Below are 16,142 nucleotides of genomic sequence, written 5' to 3' on the forward strand. Positions count from 1 at the left end.
TGATATTTTCACTTGAATGGTCTTCAGGATTGCTTGAAGAAGAAGAAAATTATCTGGAACATGTTCAACAAAATTTATTATCTAGTTGAGTTAGCTTTTGAAGCAAGTCACTAATGAAATCAGAATTGATTTGTTATATTATTTTCCACAAGCCTTCTTTATATTTTTAAGCAATCTCAAAAAATGGTCAACCTAATAACATTCTAAGAGTTTTTGACTAATTGGTGAAGAAGTACCGAAAAATGTGGATGTGCTGAGTTGGGTAATGGTCTCAGACTCTTAGGAAAATTGGCCAGGTGGGAGACAGTAAGGGAGGTTGGTTGTGCTTGACAGAGTGTGGCAGGCCGTGGAACTTTCTTGAGAATTGTTATTTCCTTTACTTTCATACGCAGGCTGTGTTTGTAACCTGGAGCTAGGGAACACTGTTAACAATTTGTATACCAAAGTAACATACTTTACTTTTATTTTCAGGCTCCTCCATTACCATCCTCCTCATCTTGATATTGTTCCATGGACATTAAATGAGAACTTTTCTGCTATTCAGGAACTAACCCAGTTCTGCACCACTGGTTTTTGTAGCTATCTCGTAAGGCTGCTGGCTGAAAACTGTGTCTATGCAACCTTCCAAGTGCGGAGTGTCAACCAACTGGACAGGGGAGAGCATTGCTCCTACTCCAGGACTCTCACAAAGCTGATCAGCTGTACTTCAGAAAAAAAATAATAATTTCCATGTTTTGTATATATCTGACAAAACTGGCAACATCATACAGACTACTGACTTGAAGACAACCTCTTTTATATTTCTCTATTTCTGGGCTGATGAATAGGTTTTCATCTATCTTTTCCCCCTTCAGAATTTTCCTTGGAAAAAAATACTAGCCTAGCTGGTCATTTCTTTGTAAGGTAGTTAGCAATTTTAAGTCTTTCTTTGGTCAACTTTTTTTTAATGTGAAAAGTTAGGTAAGGAACTTTTTTACTGCTTTTATGTTTTTCTGTCTTGTTTTGAAACCATGACGGTTATTACACTTTTGGTTCCTAAATAAAATGTTTCAAAAATTAACAGCCAAGTCACAAAGATAATGGATTGCACATAGACTAAGGAATAAACTTCAGATTTGTGGTTTTTGTTTCTAATCTTGATGTAAATTTACACTATTTATAAATACATATTTATTGCTTGAAAATATTTGTGAATGGAATGCTGTTATTTTTTCCAGATTTACCTGCCATTGAAATTTTAAGGAGTTCTGTAATTTCAAACACTACTCCTATTACATTTTCTATGTGTAAATAAAACTGCTTAGCATTGTACAGAAACTTTTATTAAAATTGTTTAATGTTTAAAGAGGTTTCTATTGTTTGAGTTTTAAAAAGACTTTATGTACAGTGCCCAGTTTTTGTTCATTTTTCAAATCTGATTATATATATTTTATATATACTTGTGTATGTATATATAATATATATAGAAATCTGGATATATATGTATAAAGATTTAGAGCTTAAATTTTTCTCGTTTTAAGTTTCACATCTATGGTAGATTTTTGAGGTGTCTACTGTAAAGTATTGCTTACAAAAGTATGATTATTTTTAAAGAAATATATATGGTATGTATCTTCAAGACCTAAAATGTCAGACTGGTTTATTGTTAAGTTGCAATTACTGCAATGACAGACCAATAAACAGTTGCTGCCAAAATGTAGTATAATAGTAGAAAACAAATAGTGATTGAACTTAAGATTTCAAAGGGAATGTTCTATGGGTTTGACAAATCCTGTACATCACTTAGTAGTGTTTTATATGGAAAAAAAGATTCAGATGAAGGGCTCTATTTTAGAATGCAAATAAATTAAGAGACTTATTTTTTAATGTTAGGCAGTTTTGACATTTCATGCTTTCCTGCTTGCATGACATGATTTGGGCAGGGGAGGGAGTCTTCCAATTCCACATCACTAGTAAAATATAGTAAGCTATATTAGCATAAACACGTCACTTCTAATTACCAATAGTATTTCATTTTATAATAATGGTACCTTGTATTTGGCACATATTCTCATTTTATCATGCTGTTCTCTCTAAGGTTTTTCCAGGAATATCCAATGAAGATGCATAGAGAATGCTGTAAAGGAAGTTATATATAACTAAAGAGAAGTTATAATCCTAACTGGTGAAATGCTGTGCTGACTGCATTAACAAGTGCTCTTTTTCAGATAGTTGTGGAGTATGTCGTCCTCCTAGAAACAGTTTGAAGGCTTTAAAGCACCGAGATATTTTATCCAATTAGTTAATAATTTGGTAAATAATTGAATTTGAATATCTACTAGCAGCAATCATCTCTTAAAATTTCAGAAGGAAATAATTACAAATTTTAGTTAAGAAGCAAGAGTGCTTATCTAAGTGCTGCTTAAGATGTTTAACCACTGATTTTTAAAAAAGAACTCAAGACGGGCTTCCCTGGTGGCGCAGTGGTTGAGAGTCCGCCTGCCGATGCAGGGGACCACGGGTTCGTGACCCGGTCCGGGAAGATCCCACATGCCGTGGAGCGGCTGGGCCCGTGAGCCATGGCTGCTGAGCCTGCGCGTCCGGAGCCTGTGCTCCACAACGGGAGAGGCCACAACAGTGAGAGGCCCGCGTATCGCAAAAAAAAAAAAAAAAAAAAAAAAGACGAAACATTTTTGCAAATAAAAATTGCAAGTCAAAGAAATTAACACAACATTGTAAATCCACTATACTTTAATTAAAAAAAAAAAGTACGTCAACTATCCAGAAGCAAAGATTATAAGAATGCTAAAGCTATGCCTAAATGTTCCTTAACCATTCCTAGTTTATCTTACTAACACAGTGTCTCATTTTTTCTATGGTTTTATTAAGATGGTTTATTGCCAAGATTAACATAAGTTGTCTGACATTTAAGAGTATTTTAGTGGTGTTTCACTAACACAATATTTGGAAGTTAAATGTTCAGAGGAATACTTGCTCACTTAGTGTTTGAACGGGTAGAGGATAGGAGACAAGTCAAACCTATCAACATTAGTCTGACGTATAACTAGATGAACAGAGTCTAAACTGCTTTCTTTTCTTCAATTTAACTGCTTTAATAACTTAACATTTTTCAGGTTGCAGAAGAAATAGCATGCTTTTTTTCTCTTTTTACTGCTTATATAGGTAAATCCAGCTAAGCACACACTATCTGGGTGCCTTAATAATGAAATGAGTTTGCATCATTTGCACACACACACAATGTTTAGAGAAAGAAACTAATTATACGACATATTTTAAAAAGATGTTGATCCAGAAAGTGAGAACTAAATCATATTCTTTTCTCGTTGTCACCAGCTAAACAGGAACTCTTACACCATCAGTATAGCAGTTTAACTTGTTTAACCCATTTAAGTTAAATGAATTAAATTTTGGCTTCTGTATTTTGAACTAAAATCTAAGTCACTTTTCCAAAGTAGTAATTTGACAGTTGGGACTTTCAAATTATTAGTAATAGGCAACTGAAATAAAAGATCACGTATTATCATGAAATTACATTAAATGAAGTGTCGGCTTCTCAGAACTTAAATCTTTAAATTATCATGTGTATTTTCATTTAGTCAATATATTTATTTAGTATCTCCTAAAAGATGAATCTGAATAAGATGTGAACTTTTTACTCTTCATACATGCATCTCATATGGGAGATTCATGTAATATGTCAAGCAGAACCTAGAAGAGATAACAAGAAAGGTGAATAGTATTGATTGGGGCTTGCATTTCAGCAGGGTTTGTATCACACCTAGAACAAAAGGATTTGGGAACTTTGACTAAGGGATTAGAGGAGTGTACTGGAGAGTGGAAGCCCCCGATGTTGAAAAGCCTCCTCTGCCATGAGAGATGTTTACACTTTACCCTGTAGTTAATGTGGAACCATGCACAGAATTAAGCAAAAGAACAGCATTGAATTTGCAGTAGTCTTCGTGCCTGCTTTAACACACTGTATCTTCCACATTGCTGCCAGAGGGGCATTTCTAAAACACGGAAATTCAAGGAAGGGATGATTTGGACTTGGACTTTGGATGTTGTGAGGATGGAAATAGCGCAGATTTGGAAGACAAAAGTAAAGTCCACAGGACCCATTAGATGTCTACCGGTGGGTGGGGGCCCTTCTAACTAGAATGGGAAATCAGAGTAGAACTTCTTGTAACGCATCTAAGTAGTTGGAATCAGGAGAGGCCTGAACCGGAACCATGGATCTGGCTGTCCATCATCGAGGTGGTGCTTAGAGCCAGAGGAGGTAAGATCATACAGGAACTGTATGGTGAGGAGAGGTCGATCAAATACCCACTTAGGAACGTCAGCATGTAAGGGGAGAGGAGATTGCAAAGGAGAAGAAAGCTAAAAGAAACCAACCAGGGTGATCTTAGACAAGCTAAAGTTTTTCAAAAATATACCATGTTGCAAAGATGAGGATTAAATGGATTTCTTTGGGTTTGGCACAAGATAGTTGGTGACGTTTGCCAGAGCACCTTCAGTGGAGCAACAACCGGACGGATTGCAGTGGACGAGAAAAGGTACTGAATTTGAGGGGGTGGTGGAGTCACTTCGGTCTTCCAAGAGCACCAGGGATGCAATTACATTGGTCTTTGTGAAACAGCAAACAGATAGTCATCAATTTTAAACATTTTGTATCATTGTCTTGAGTGCTTTACACAGTAATTAATACTTTTGTATATATACCATGAAGCAACCCATGTGGTATTTTGGTTTTGAAAGGAAGAAATACTTTTCAGTTGAACAGGGAAATGAGGATGGTTATGGCCTAAAGTTACCCTTTACTGAATACTGTTGCAAAGCACAGTGCTAAGTACTTTCAATATATTCTCTTTAGTCCTCACAATGGCCCTCTGAGGTACTGTTTTAGCCTCATCTTACACATACGTAAATTGAGGCAAAGAGAGGATCATGTAACTTGCCCAAGGTTTGTGGTTATTACGTATTGAAGGTAAGATTCCAACTATGTTGATCCAACTCCAGAGCAAGTGCTATTCTACCTCCTACTGCAGAGAAATAGGAATTGCTGAGTGCTTACTCTGTAGTCACGTTTGAAAGAAACTTCATTTTGAATATTTCTCTAACAAGAGAAAAACGTCTTAAAATGTATAGCCTATAATTAGGCTGACATTTTTATAGTCCAAACCAAAACCCCTTTGAGATCGAAAGGGGACAATGCTATTAGTAGTTGGGCAGGACAACAGCCAAGAAATGGGGCTATCCTAGGCAAGCTGGGATGTATGTCATAGTGGTTAAGTTTGTGTTAAGAAGAAGCATTTGGGTGCTGGAGAGGGTGTGGAGAAAAGGGAACCCTCTTGCAGTGTTGGTGGGAATGTAAATTGGTACAGCCACTATGGAGAACAGTATGGAGGTTCCTTAAAAAGCTAAAAATAGAACTACCATATGTTCCAGCAATCCCACTACTGGGCATATACTCTGAGAAAACCATAGTTCAAAAAGACACATGCACCCCAATGTTCGTTGCAGCTCTATTTACAATAGCCAGGTCATGGAAGCAACGTAAGTGTCCATCGACAGATGAATGGATAAAGATGTGGTACATATATACAGTGGTATATTACTGAGCCATAAAAAGGAACGAAATTCAGTCATTTGTAGAGACGTGGATGGATCTAGAGAGTGTCATACAGAGTGAAGTAAGTCAGAAAGAAAAAGAAATATCGTATTTTAACGCATATATGTGGAACCTAGAAAAATGGTACAGATGAGCCGGTTTGCAGGGCAGAAATAGAGACACAGATGTATAGGACAAACGTATGGACACCAAGGGGGAAAGGGGGGGATGGATTGGGAGATGGGGTTGACATATATACAGTAATATGTATGAAATAGATAACTAATAAAAAAAAAGAATGAAAGGGAGCACTGCTACAGATCCTACAGACAGTGAAAGGGTAATAAAGAACTATCACAAACAAAGCATTTGGGGAGTAGTAGTATTTACCTCCTCCTAACATCATATTCCTAGATTTTTGCACTCTTAGAATGGGAAGGAAGCATGGGTTTAGGTTGCATTAAGACCCTCAATTGTGGTTGAAAAAGATGGTGAAAATGCAAGCAATGAATTAAAGTGGAAATGAGAAAGGAAAAGGAAATTCCTGTTAAATCTTAGTGATGTCTACTGAGTTGTACCCATCCTAAAACCAAATAATGGCACTTCAACAAACTAACAAGAAAGCGAGTAATATTCTCAATGTAAAGATTAATATACATTTTTCTAAGCTCTTGGTCTGACTACCACTTACCAATCTAGTTTAAGGTGGGAATCTGATTTAACATATTCAAAGTATGAATTTTAAGTGTACCAACCTGAAAAAGATGTAGAATTACAGTTTTCTCAGGGTTTTAAAACTTCAGTGCCATGTAGTTCAGTGCCATGTAATCACTTCGAAGTGATTAAACATGTCTTAATGTGAACAACAGAAAGATTCCTCATGAACATAGGGACTGTCTTAAGGTATTATAATCATGTGTGTGAAAGTGTAGGATGGCTTCAAATAGATTAAAGGTATGATTAACACCAAGCAATACTCTGAATTACACCTACTTCCAAATGCCCAGATACAACATCTGTTAAAGAGAGTAAGGGGGAGAAAAGGGAAAGCAAATTCACTGATTTTGTAGGCATGTATAGTTAATTGTACCTAAGCATTAACTTTAGCTCTCCACTTTGTGATAGAGTAATACACTTGGCAGGGTGAAACTAGATGAGAATGTTATCTTTAGAGAACTTGATAAATGTGATTTAAGTGTCATCTTTCATGAAATGTACTCAGATGCAAATTTTGAAATGTCTGCACATGGAAAGGATTCTATGTCTAATAAATAAATGGAAATCAGTACCCAAATCTACGATCAACAAGATTTTCTGGGTTACAGTACTGAAAACATTTGGGAGGGGTGGGGACAAGCTCAAAACGATATGAGTTATTGATACATCAAAAATTTTAATTAAGAAAAACTAAGTACCAAAGGTTTGAAAATACAACTGCTGTATACAAAAGCTGGATAGTTTTAAAATATTGATCAGCCTACAAATTATCCTGTCATAAATTTTTCTGTATCAGATGGGCTCACAGTTCATGAATTAGAATTCCTTTGTAAGATTATCTCCATCTGCTCCTCCAGATAAGGTCTGCACAAAAATTTCATGAATAAGAGCCCACTGAAGAGCTGTGTGTGAACATTAGGTAATTTGCTAGTTAACACTGAAGTCCATGCTAGCACTCTGAAACCTTAATTTTAGGCTTGCTTCAGTATCCATCTAGCTCCTCACCCCCACCCTTTCTTTTGATTTAACTTTATTTTCAAAGTATATAACATTTACATGGTTCAAAATGCAAAACTATATTTAAAGGTGCTTTCTGCGAAGTCTTGCTCCCATCCCTTTCACCTTCAGATTTCTCCACCCACCACTGATACGTAACCATTTCCAATCTATTAGCTCATATTTCCTGTGTTTCTCTTTCTAAAAGTAAGTAAATTTGTTATATAGTCTTATTTCCCTTCTTTTTTACACAAGATGTAGCATGTTGTATACATTATTTGGCATCTTGGTTTTTTTGTTTATTTGGTGTTTTTTTTTCTTTTTTCATAGCAGCTTTGTCATAGCAAAAAGGAAAGGAAACAACCCAAATGTTCATCAGCAGATTAATAAACAAGTTGTAGATTAGCCATACAAAGGAATACTACTGAACAATTAAAATTTTTTTATTGATTTGGCATCTTGGTTTTTTTGTTTATTTGGTGTTTTTTTTTCTTTTTTCATAGCAGCTTTGTCATAGCAAAAAGGAAAGGAAACAACCCAAATGTTCATCAGCAGATTAATAAACAAGTTGTAGATTAGCCATACAAAGGAATACTACTGAACAATTAAAATTTTTTTATTGAATGAAAGATTTTAAAATTCTATAGTGCTTTACAATTTTCAAAAGTTTCACACACATGATTTCATATAATCCCATAACCCTTAAAAAAAAAAATCCCCTACCGGGCTTTCCTGGTGGCGCAGTGGTTGAGAGTCCACCTGCCAATGCAGGGGACACTGATTCGTGCCCCGGACCGGGAAGATCCCACGCCTCACAGCGGCCAGGCCCGTGAGCCATGGCCACTGAGCCTGTGCTCCACAACGGGAGCGGCCACAACAGTGAGACGCCTGCGTACCGCAAAAAAAAAAAAAAAAAAAAAAAAAAATCCCCTACCCCTATATTGTCTCTCCCCCTGCTCCCCAGCCCTCCCCGCACTACTAACCACTAGTTTGTTCTCTATATCTGGCATCTTGGTTTTTTTTTTTTCACTGAATATATCCTAAAAATTATTATCAATTCATGGTACTCCGTTATTGTTTGCATGTACTATCTCCAAATGATGGACATTTGAGGGTGTTTTCAGTCTTTTGATATTTCAAATAATGTCTCAATGCACTTATGCATATGTTGTTTTGTGTTTATGGAGGTTTATATCTTCAGGGTAGAGTCCTAGAGATTTGATTGCTGGGCCAAAAGGTAAGTGCATATATAGTTTTGCTTGATAATGCCCTTCATAGCTATACTGTGTTGCACTCACCCCAGCAATATATGAACATGGTTATTTTTCCTACAGTCTTGCCAACAGACTGTACTGTGGAGCCTTTTGGAATTTTGCAAATATGATTGGTGAAAATGGAATCTTAAGATAACTTTAATTTTAATTTTAGGTTGACCGATTTTTCATATATTTAGAGACTATTTGCCTGTGTTTTAAACTTGCTTTTTTATCTTTTGAGATATGGTTGCATACAGTAAGCTGAACAGATCTTAAGTGTACAGTTTGAGGAGTTTTGACAAATGTGTACACCATACCTCAATCAAGAATGTATTGCCAAATATACAATGGAGAAAAGACAGCCTCTTCAATAAGTGGTGCTGGGAAAACTGGACAGCTACATGTAAAAGAATGAAATTAGAACACTCCCTAACACCATACAAAAATTAACTCAAAATGGATTAAAGATCTAAATGCAAGGCCAGACACTATCAAACTCTTAGAGGAAAACATAGGCAGAACACTCTATGACATACATCACAGCAAAATCCTTTTTGACCCACCTCCTAGAGAAATGGAAATAAAAACAAGAGTAAACAAATGGGACCTAATGAAACTTAAAAGCTTTTGCACAGCAAAGGAAACCATAAACAAGACAAAAAGACAACCCTCAGAATGGGAGAAAATATTTGCAAATGAAGCAACTGACAACGGGAGAGGCCACAACAGTGAGAGACCCGCGTACTGCAAAAAACAAAAAACACAAAAAAACCCAATCCAAAAATGGGCAGAAGACCTAAGTAGACATTTCTCCAAAGAAGATACACAGATTGCCAACAAACACATGAAAGAATGGTCAACATCATTAATCATTAGAGAAATGCAAATCAAAACTACAATGAGATATCATCTCACACTGGTCAGAATGGCCATATTCAAAAAATCTACAAACAATAAATGCTGGAGAGGGTGTGGAGAAAAGGGAACCCTCTTGCACTGTTGGTGGGAATGTAAATTGATACAGCCACTATGGAGAACAGTATGGAGGTTCCTTAAAAAACTACAAATAGAACTACCATATGACCCAGCAATCCCACTACTGGGCATATACCCTGAGAAAACCATAATTCAAAAAGACACATGTACCACAGTGTTCATTGCAGCTCTATTTACAGTAGCCAGGACATGGAAGCAACCTAAGTGTCCATCGACAAGTGAATGGATAAAGATGTGGCACGTATATACAATGGAATATTACTCAGCCATGAAAAGAAACGAAATTGAGTTATTTGTAGTGAGTTGGATGGACCTAGAGTCTGTCCTACAGAGTGAAGTAAGTCAGAAAGAGAAAAACAAATACCGTATGCTAACACATATATATGGAATCTAAAAAAAAAAAAAAGGGTCATGAAGAACGGGGCAAGACGGGAATAAAGACGCAGACCTACTAGAGAATGGACTTGAGGACATGGGGAGGAGGAAGGGTAAGCTGGGACAAAGTGAGAGAGTGACATGGACATATATACACTACCACATGTAAAATAGATAGCTAGTGGGAAGCAGCCGCATAGCACAGGGAGATCAGCTCAGTGCTTTGTGACCACCTAGAGGAGTGGGATAGGGAGGGTGAGAGGGAGGGAGACGCAAGAGGGAAGAGATATGGGGATATATGTATATGTATAGCTGATTCACTTTGTTATAAAGCAGAAACTAACACACCACTGTAAAGCAATTATACTCCAATAAAGATGTTAAAAAAAACAAGTACTGTCATTGCCCTAAAAAGTTCCCTTGAGTCTTTTTCTATTCTATCACCTCCTCCCTTGCCGTTCTCCCAGGCAACCACTTTTCTGATTTCTGTCCCCATATATTAATTTTTCTATTCTTAAACTTCATAGAAATGAAAGCATGCAAAATGTACTTTTTTGTGTGTTTGACTTCTCTCACTAAGCATAACATTTTTGAAATTCATCTATGTTGATGGGTGTATCTATCAGTAGTTCCTTCTTTTTTTATTGCTGAGTATGATTTCATTGTATGAATAGAATACAATGTTCTTATCAATTCTCCTGCTAATTGTATTGGGTTGTTTCCAATTTTTGCTTCTGATTTTTTTTTTTCCGAGAAGAAACACTGCTGGATCATAAATTATGTATATATTTAACTTTGCGAGAAATTGTTAGACATTTTTCTGAAGTGGTTGTACCAGTTTATACTTCTCCAGCAATATGTGAGAGCTCTAGTTGCTCTGCATCCTTACAGACATTTGCTGTTGTTAGATTTCAAAAGTTTAGCCATTCTAGTCGATGTATTCTCCTATATTTTCTACTAGGAGCCTTATAGTTTTAGTTTTTACATTTAGTTCTATAAGTCATATCAATTTAGTTTTTGTGTTCTATGAAGTCTTTCAATCAGCTAGTGTAAGTTTTCCAACTTTGCTTTTCTTTTTCAGAGTTGTTTTAGCTTTCTAGGTCTTTTGCATTTCTAGATGAATTTTAGCTTGCCAATTAAAAAAAATTCTTTTGGAATTTTGACTGAGACTGCACTGAATCTATAGCTCAATCTGTGGAGAATTGACATCTTGACAATATTGAGTTTTCAAACCCATTAAAAGCATATTTTTTCCATTGATTTAGATCTTCTGTAATTTCTCTCAGCAGTATTTTGTAGTTTTCAGTAAACAGGTCTTCATATCCCTAAGTCTTTTATATTTTTGATGCTACTATGAATTGTGTGTTTTTAAAATTATAATTTCCAATTGTTTATTGCTATTTTATAGAACTATAAATGATTGTTGAATATTGACCTTGTATCCTGCAACCTTGCTAAGCTCATTTATTAGTTCTAGTAGATTTTCTGTAGATTCTTAGGGTTTTTTGCATAAAGAATATGCCATCTGTGAATCAAGATAGTTTAACTGCTTCCTTCCCAGTCTGGGTGCCTTTTATTTCTTTTTCTTGCTTTTTTGCACTGGCTAGAACCTCCAGTACAATGTTGAAGTAGTCAGAGAAGACATCCTTGTCTGTTCCCAGTTTTAGGGGAAAGTAAGTATGATGTTAATTGAATGTTTTTCAGTGTTTTTCATCTTGTTTTTCATCTTCAAGATGTCCCTTGAAGATTGAGGATGGCCCCTTCTATTGCTGGTTTGCTGAGATTTTAAAAATCAGAAATATATGTCGAATTTTATAAAATGATTTTTCTGCATTGATTGAGATGATTATATGGTTTTTCTTTTTTAGTTTGCTAATATGGTGAATTACATTGATTTTTAAATGTTAAACTAATCTTATACTCTTGGGATAAACCCACTTGTTTTATTATTTTATATATTGTTGGATTATATATTTTTGCCAATTTTTGGAATTGAATTGAATTTTTACATCTGTGTTCATGAGGGATATTGGTCAACAATTTTATTTTCTGATAATGTTTTTGTCTGGTTTTGTTATCAGGGTAATATTGGCCTCAGAGAATGAGTTGGGAATTATTTTCTCCAGTTTTTTTGAGTTTACGTAGAATTGATATTAACTAAAATATTTGATAGAATATTTTAATTACAAAATTAATTTCTTTAGTTTATATATTTCTTCTGAAGTGAGCTTTGGTAGTTTGTGGCTTTCAGGTAATTTATCCTTTTAATCTCTGTGGAATCTATAGTTCTGTGTCACTCCTGATATTAGCAAATTGTGCCTTTTTATTTTCCCCATCAGTCTGGCAAGTGGTTTACAAATTTTCTTGATCTGCTCAAAAAACTAATTTTGTTTTTCATTGATTTTCCCCTATTGTATTTCTGTTTTCTTTTTTCCTTGATTTTCTCTCTCATCCATATTATTTTCCTTCCTTCTGTTTACTTCAGGTTTCTTTAGCTGCTCTTATTCTAGTTTCTTTAGGTGGAAACTGAGATCATTGATTTGAGACATTTTCTGGTACAGTCATTTGGTTGTATAAATTTCCATCTAATTAATGCTTTATCTGTGTGTCAGGGGTCCCCCAAGACCAGGCTCAGGCTTGCTGATTTGCTAGAAAGAGTCACAGGACTAAGAAGCTGTTTTATGCAGTTATAGTTTATTACGGTGAGGGTACAGATTAAATTCAGCAAAGGGAAAACACACATGGGGAGAAGCATGGGAGAAACCCGGCTCAAGGTTCCAGGCATCCCCTCCCAGTGGAGTTGCACGGGATGTGCTTAATTCCTCCAGCAACAGTGTGTGACAAATGTACGAAGTGTTGCCAACCAGGAAAACTCCAGGATTTTTATTGGGGGTCAGCACCTGCATGACCTCAGCTACTCAGACTCCAGACCAAGACTCACAGATAAAATGCAGGTATTCACTATAAATCACATTAGCAGCATAAACTATCTGGTTAAACTGGTACAGCATGGCCAAGACAGACATTAAAAAAAAACAAACCCACAACACTCTTTTTTTTATTAGTTTCTGCTTTATAACAAAGTGAATCAGTTATACATATACATCTGTTCCCATATCCCTTCCCTCTTGCGTCTCCCTCCCTCCCACCCTCCCTATCCCACCCCTCCAGGCGGTCACAAAGCACCGAGCTGATCTCCCTGTGCTATGTGGCTGCTTCCCACTAGCTGTCTATCTTACGTTTGGTAGTGTATATATGTCCATGCCTCTCTCTCGCTTTGTCACAGCTTACCCTTCCCCCGCCCCATATCCTCAAGTCCATTCTCAAGTAGGTCTGTGTCTTTATTCCTGTTTTACCCCTAGGTTCTTCATGACATTTTTTTTCTTAAATTCCATATATATGTGTTAGCATACGGTATTTGTCTTTCTCTTTCTGACTTACTTCACTCTGTATGACAGACTCTAGGTCTATCCACCTCATTACAAATAGCTCAATTTTGTTTCTTTTTATGGCTGAGTAATATTCCATTGTATATATGTGCCACACCTTCTTTATCCATTCATCCGATGATGGACACTTAGGTTGTTTCCATCTCCAGGCTATTGTAAATAGAGCTGCAATGAACATTTTGGTACATGTCTCTTTTTGAATTATGGTTTTCTCAGGGTATATGCCCAGTAGTGGGATTGCTGGGTCATATGGTAGTTCTATTTGTAGTTTTTTAAGGAACCTCCATACTGTTCTCCATAGTGGCTGTACCAATTCACATTCCCACCAGCAGTGCAAGAGTGTTTCCTTTTTTCCACACCCTTTCCAGCATTTATTGTTTCTAGATTTTTTGATGATGGCCATTCTGACTGGTGTGAGATGATATCTCATTGTAGTTTTGATTTGCATTTCTCTAACGATTAATGATGTTGACCATTCTTTCATGTGTTTGTTGGCAGTCTGTATATCTTCTTTGGAGAAATGTCTATTTAGCCACAACACTCTTAACAGAACATTCCAAGAGCTCAGTGTTTAGTTCCCAGGAGCTGGCCAAAAGTTTTTCTTGGGAATGTGCAGAATTTGAGCAATCCAGTCCTACTGAGTTAGCCTTTTTCTTTACAAGCTGCCTTCCACAAACTTGGATGTAATGTATTTTCATTTTCATTCATTTCAAGATACTTTCTGGTTTCCCCTTTGATTTCTTCTTTCAGACATGGATTATTTAACACTGTGTTACTTTAGCTTCCAACTGTTTGGGGCTTTTCAAGATATTTTTCTTTATTTCTAATTTAATTCCACTATAGTCAGAGAATATATTTTGTATGTCTTGAATTCTGTTAAATTAATTGAGACTGTTTTATGGCCTGGAATATGGCCCTTGGTAAATATTCCATGTGTGATTGAAAAGAATGTATATTCTGCTGTTGGATAGAATTTTCTATAATTGACAGGGCAAGTTGCTTGATAGTATTATTCAAGTCTATTTCTATACTGATTTTCTGTCTATTTTTTCTATCAGTTATTGAGAGAGTGGTGTTGATCTCTACAACCAAAATTGTGGATTGTCTATTTTTCCTTGCACTTCTTTCAGATTTTACTTCATATATTTTGAAGCTGTGTTATTCGTTGCAAAAGCATTTAGGATTGTTATGTTCACTTGATGAACTGACGTCTTTATCATTATGAGATGACCTTTTTTATTCCTTGTAATATTCTTTGCTCCAAGGTCTATTTTGATCTTTGAGCAAAGATCAAAAAACTCCACCTTTTCTTTTTTTTTCTTGGCCATGCCACGTGGCTTGCGGGATCTTAGTTTGGCAGTGAAAGCACAGAGTCCTAACCATTGGACCGCCAGGGAATTCCCTACTCCAGCTTTTTTTGATTAGCATTAGCATGTTGTATTTTTTTTTATGTGTTTGCTTTTAACCTTTAAATAAGGTTTAAATAACCTAAATAAGGTAACCTAAATAACCTTTAAATGTCTTTAAGTTAAAAAAAATTTTTTTAAATTTTGTTGCTATAACAAATTACCACAAACTTAGTGGCTTAAAGCAACACACATTCATTATCTTATAGTTCTGTAGGTTAGGAGTCCAGTATGCGTCTCACTAGATTAAGTATGCGTCTCACTAGATTAAGGTGTCAGCAGATTGCATTCCTTTCTGGAGTCTCTAGGGGAAAAATCTCTTTCCTGCTCATTTGGGTTGTTGACAAAATTCAGTTTCTTGCTCTTGTAGGACAGAGGTTCCCATTTTCTTACTAAAAACTGAAAGTCATTTCCAGCTCCCAGAGGCTGCTGCATTCTTTGCCTTGTGGCCCTCTTCCTCCATCTTCAAAGCTAGCAATGGTTGGTCGAGTCCTTCTTATGTCACATTTCTCTCCCTTATTTTGTCACATCTCTTGGACCCAGCCAGGAAAGCTTCTTTGCTTTTAAGGACTCCTGTGATTAGGTTGGACCCACCCACGTATTCCAGGATAATATCCCATCTCAAGCTCCATACCCTTAATCACATCTGTGAAGTCATTTTTGCCATGTAAGATAATATGTTCAAGGGTTGGGTGTGGATATCTTTGGAGAGGGGATAGGGGGCATTATTCAGCCTACCACAGGTTGTCTATGCCATTTGTATTTAGTGTGCTTATTGATATACTTTGATTTAAATCTACTACTTTGCTCTTTGTTTTTCATTGCTCCCATCTGTGTTTTGTTCTCTTTTTCCTCTTCTGTCTTCTTTTGTATTGATTTTTTATGCTTCTATTTTCTCTCTTTTGTTGGCTTATGAGCTATAGCTCTTTGTTGTATTATTTTAGTAGTTGTTTTAGGGTTTGTATTATACATCTTTAAATTATCACAGTCTACCTTCACATATTATACCACTTTAAATATAGTTTAATAACCTTAAAACATTATACTTCTATTTCTGTCATACCTTTTACATCACATAGATTATAAACCCCACATACATTGTTGTTAGAATTTTTCTCTGGCTGCTTTTAAGATTTCATCTTTTTTCCCTAGTTTTAAGCAATTTGATTATGAGTGTCTTGGTGTAACTTTCTTCGTGTATCTTTGGCTTGACGTTCTTTGGGTTGCCTGAATCTGTGGAATTATAGTTTTCATCAAATTTGAAAATTTTCAGCCATTATTCCTTCAAATATTAGATTTTGAGTCCTCCTTTAAGTATTCTAAGGATTCATATGTTAGG

The 16,142-nt window shown here is 36.0% G+C and overlaps 1 protein-coding gene across 8 annotated transcripts in view; it reads left to right on the forward strand.

Annotated features, from left to right (window-relative positions):
* Positions 1 to 1,816, forward strand: part of KDM6A (lysine demethylase 6A) — a 207,013-nt gene extending 205,197 nt beyond the window's left edge. For 5 of the 8 annotated variants that reach the window (XM_082609058.1, XM_082609059.1, XM_082609057.1 and 2 more), the window contains one exon: positions 472 to 1,815. In XM_082609058.1, coding sequence (XP_082465184.1) covers positions 472 to 501 — 30 coding nt within the window. In that variant the 3' untranslated portion in view covers positions 502 to 1,815. Of the gene's footprint in view, positions 1 to 471 lie in introns of all 8 variants that reach the window. The other 3 variants (XM_082609054.1, XM_082609056.1, XM_082609055.1) reach the window with 1 other exon arrangement.
* The last annotated feature ends 14,326 nt before the right edge of the window (positions 1,817 to 16,142 follow it).

This window comes from Mesoplodon mirus, assembly GCF_964341445.2.
Source record: "Mesoplodon mirus genome assembly, chromosome: X".
In the NCBI taxonomy this organism is placed as follows: domain Eukaryota; kingdom Metazoa; phylum Chordata; class Mammalia; order Artiodactyla; family Ziphiidae; genus Mesoplodon; species Mesoplodon mirus.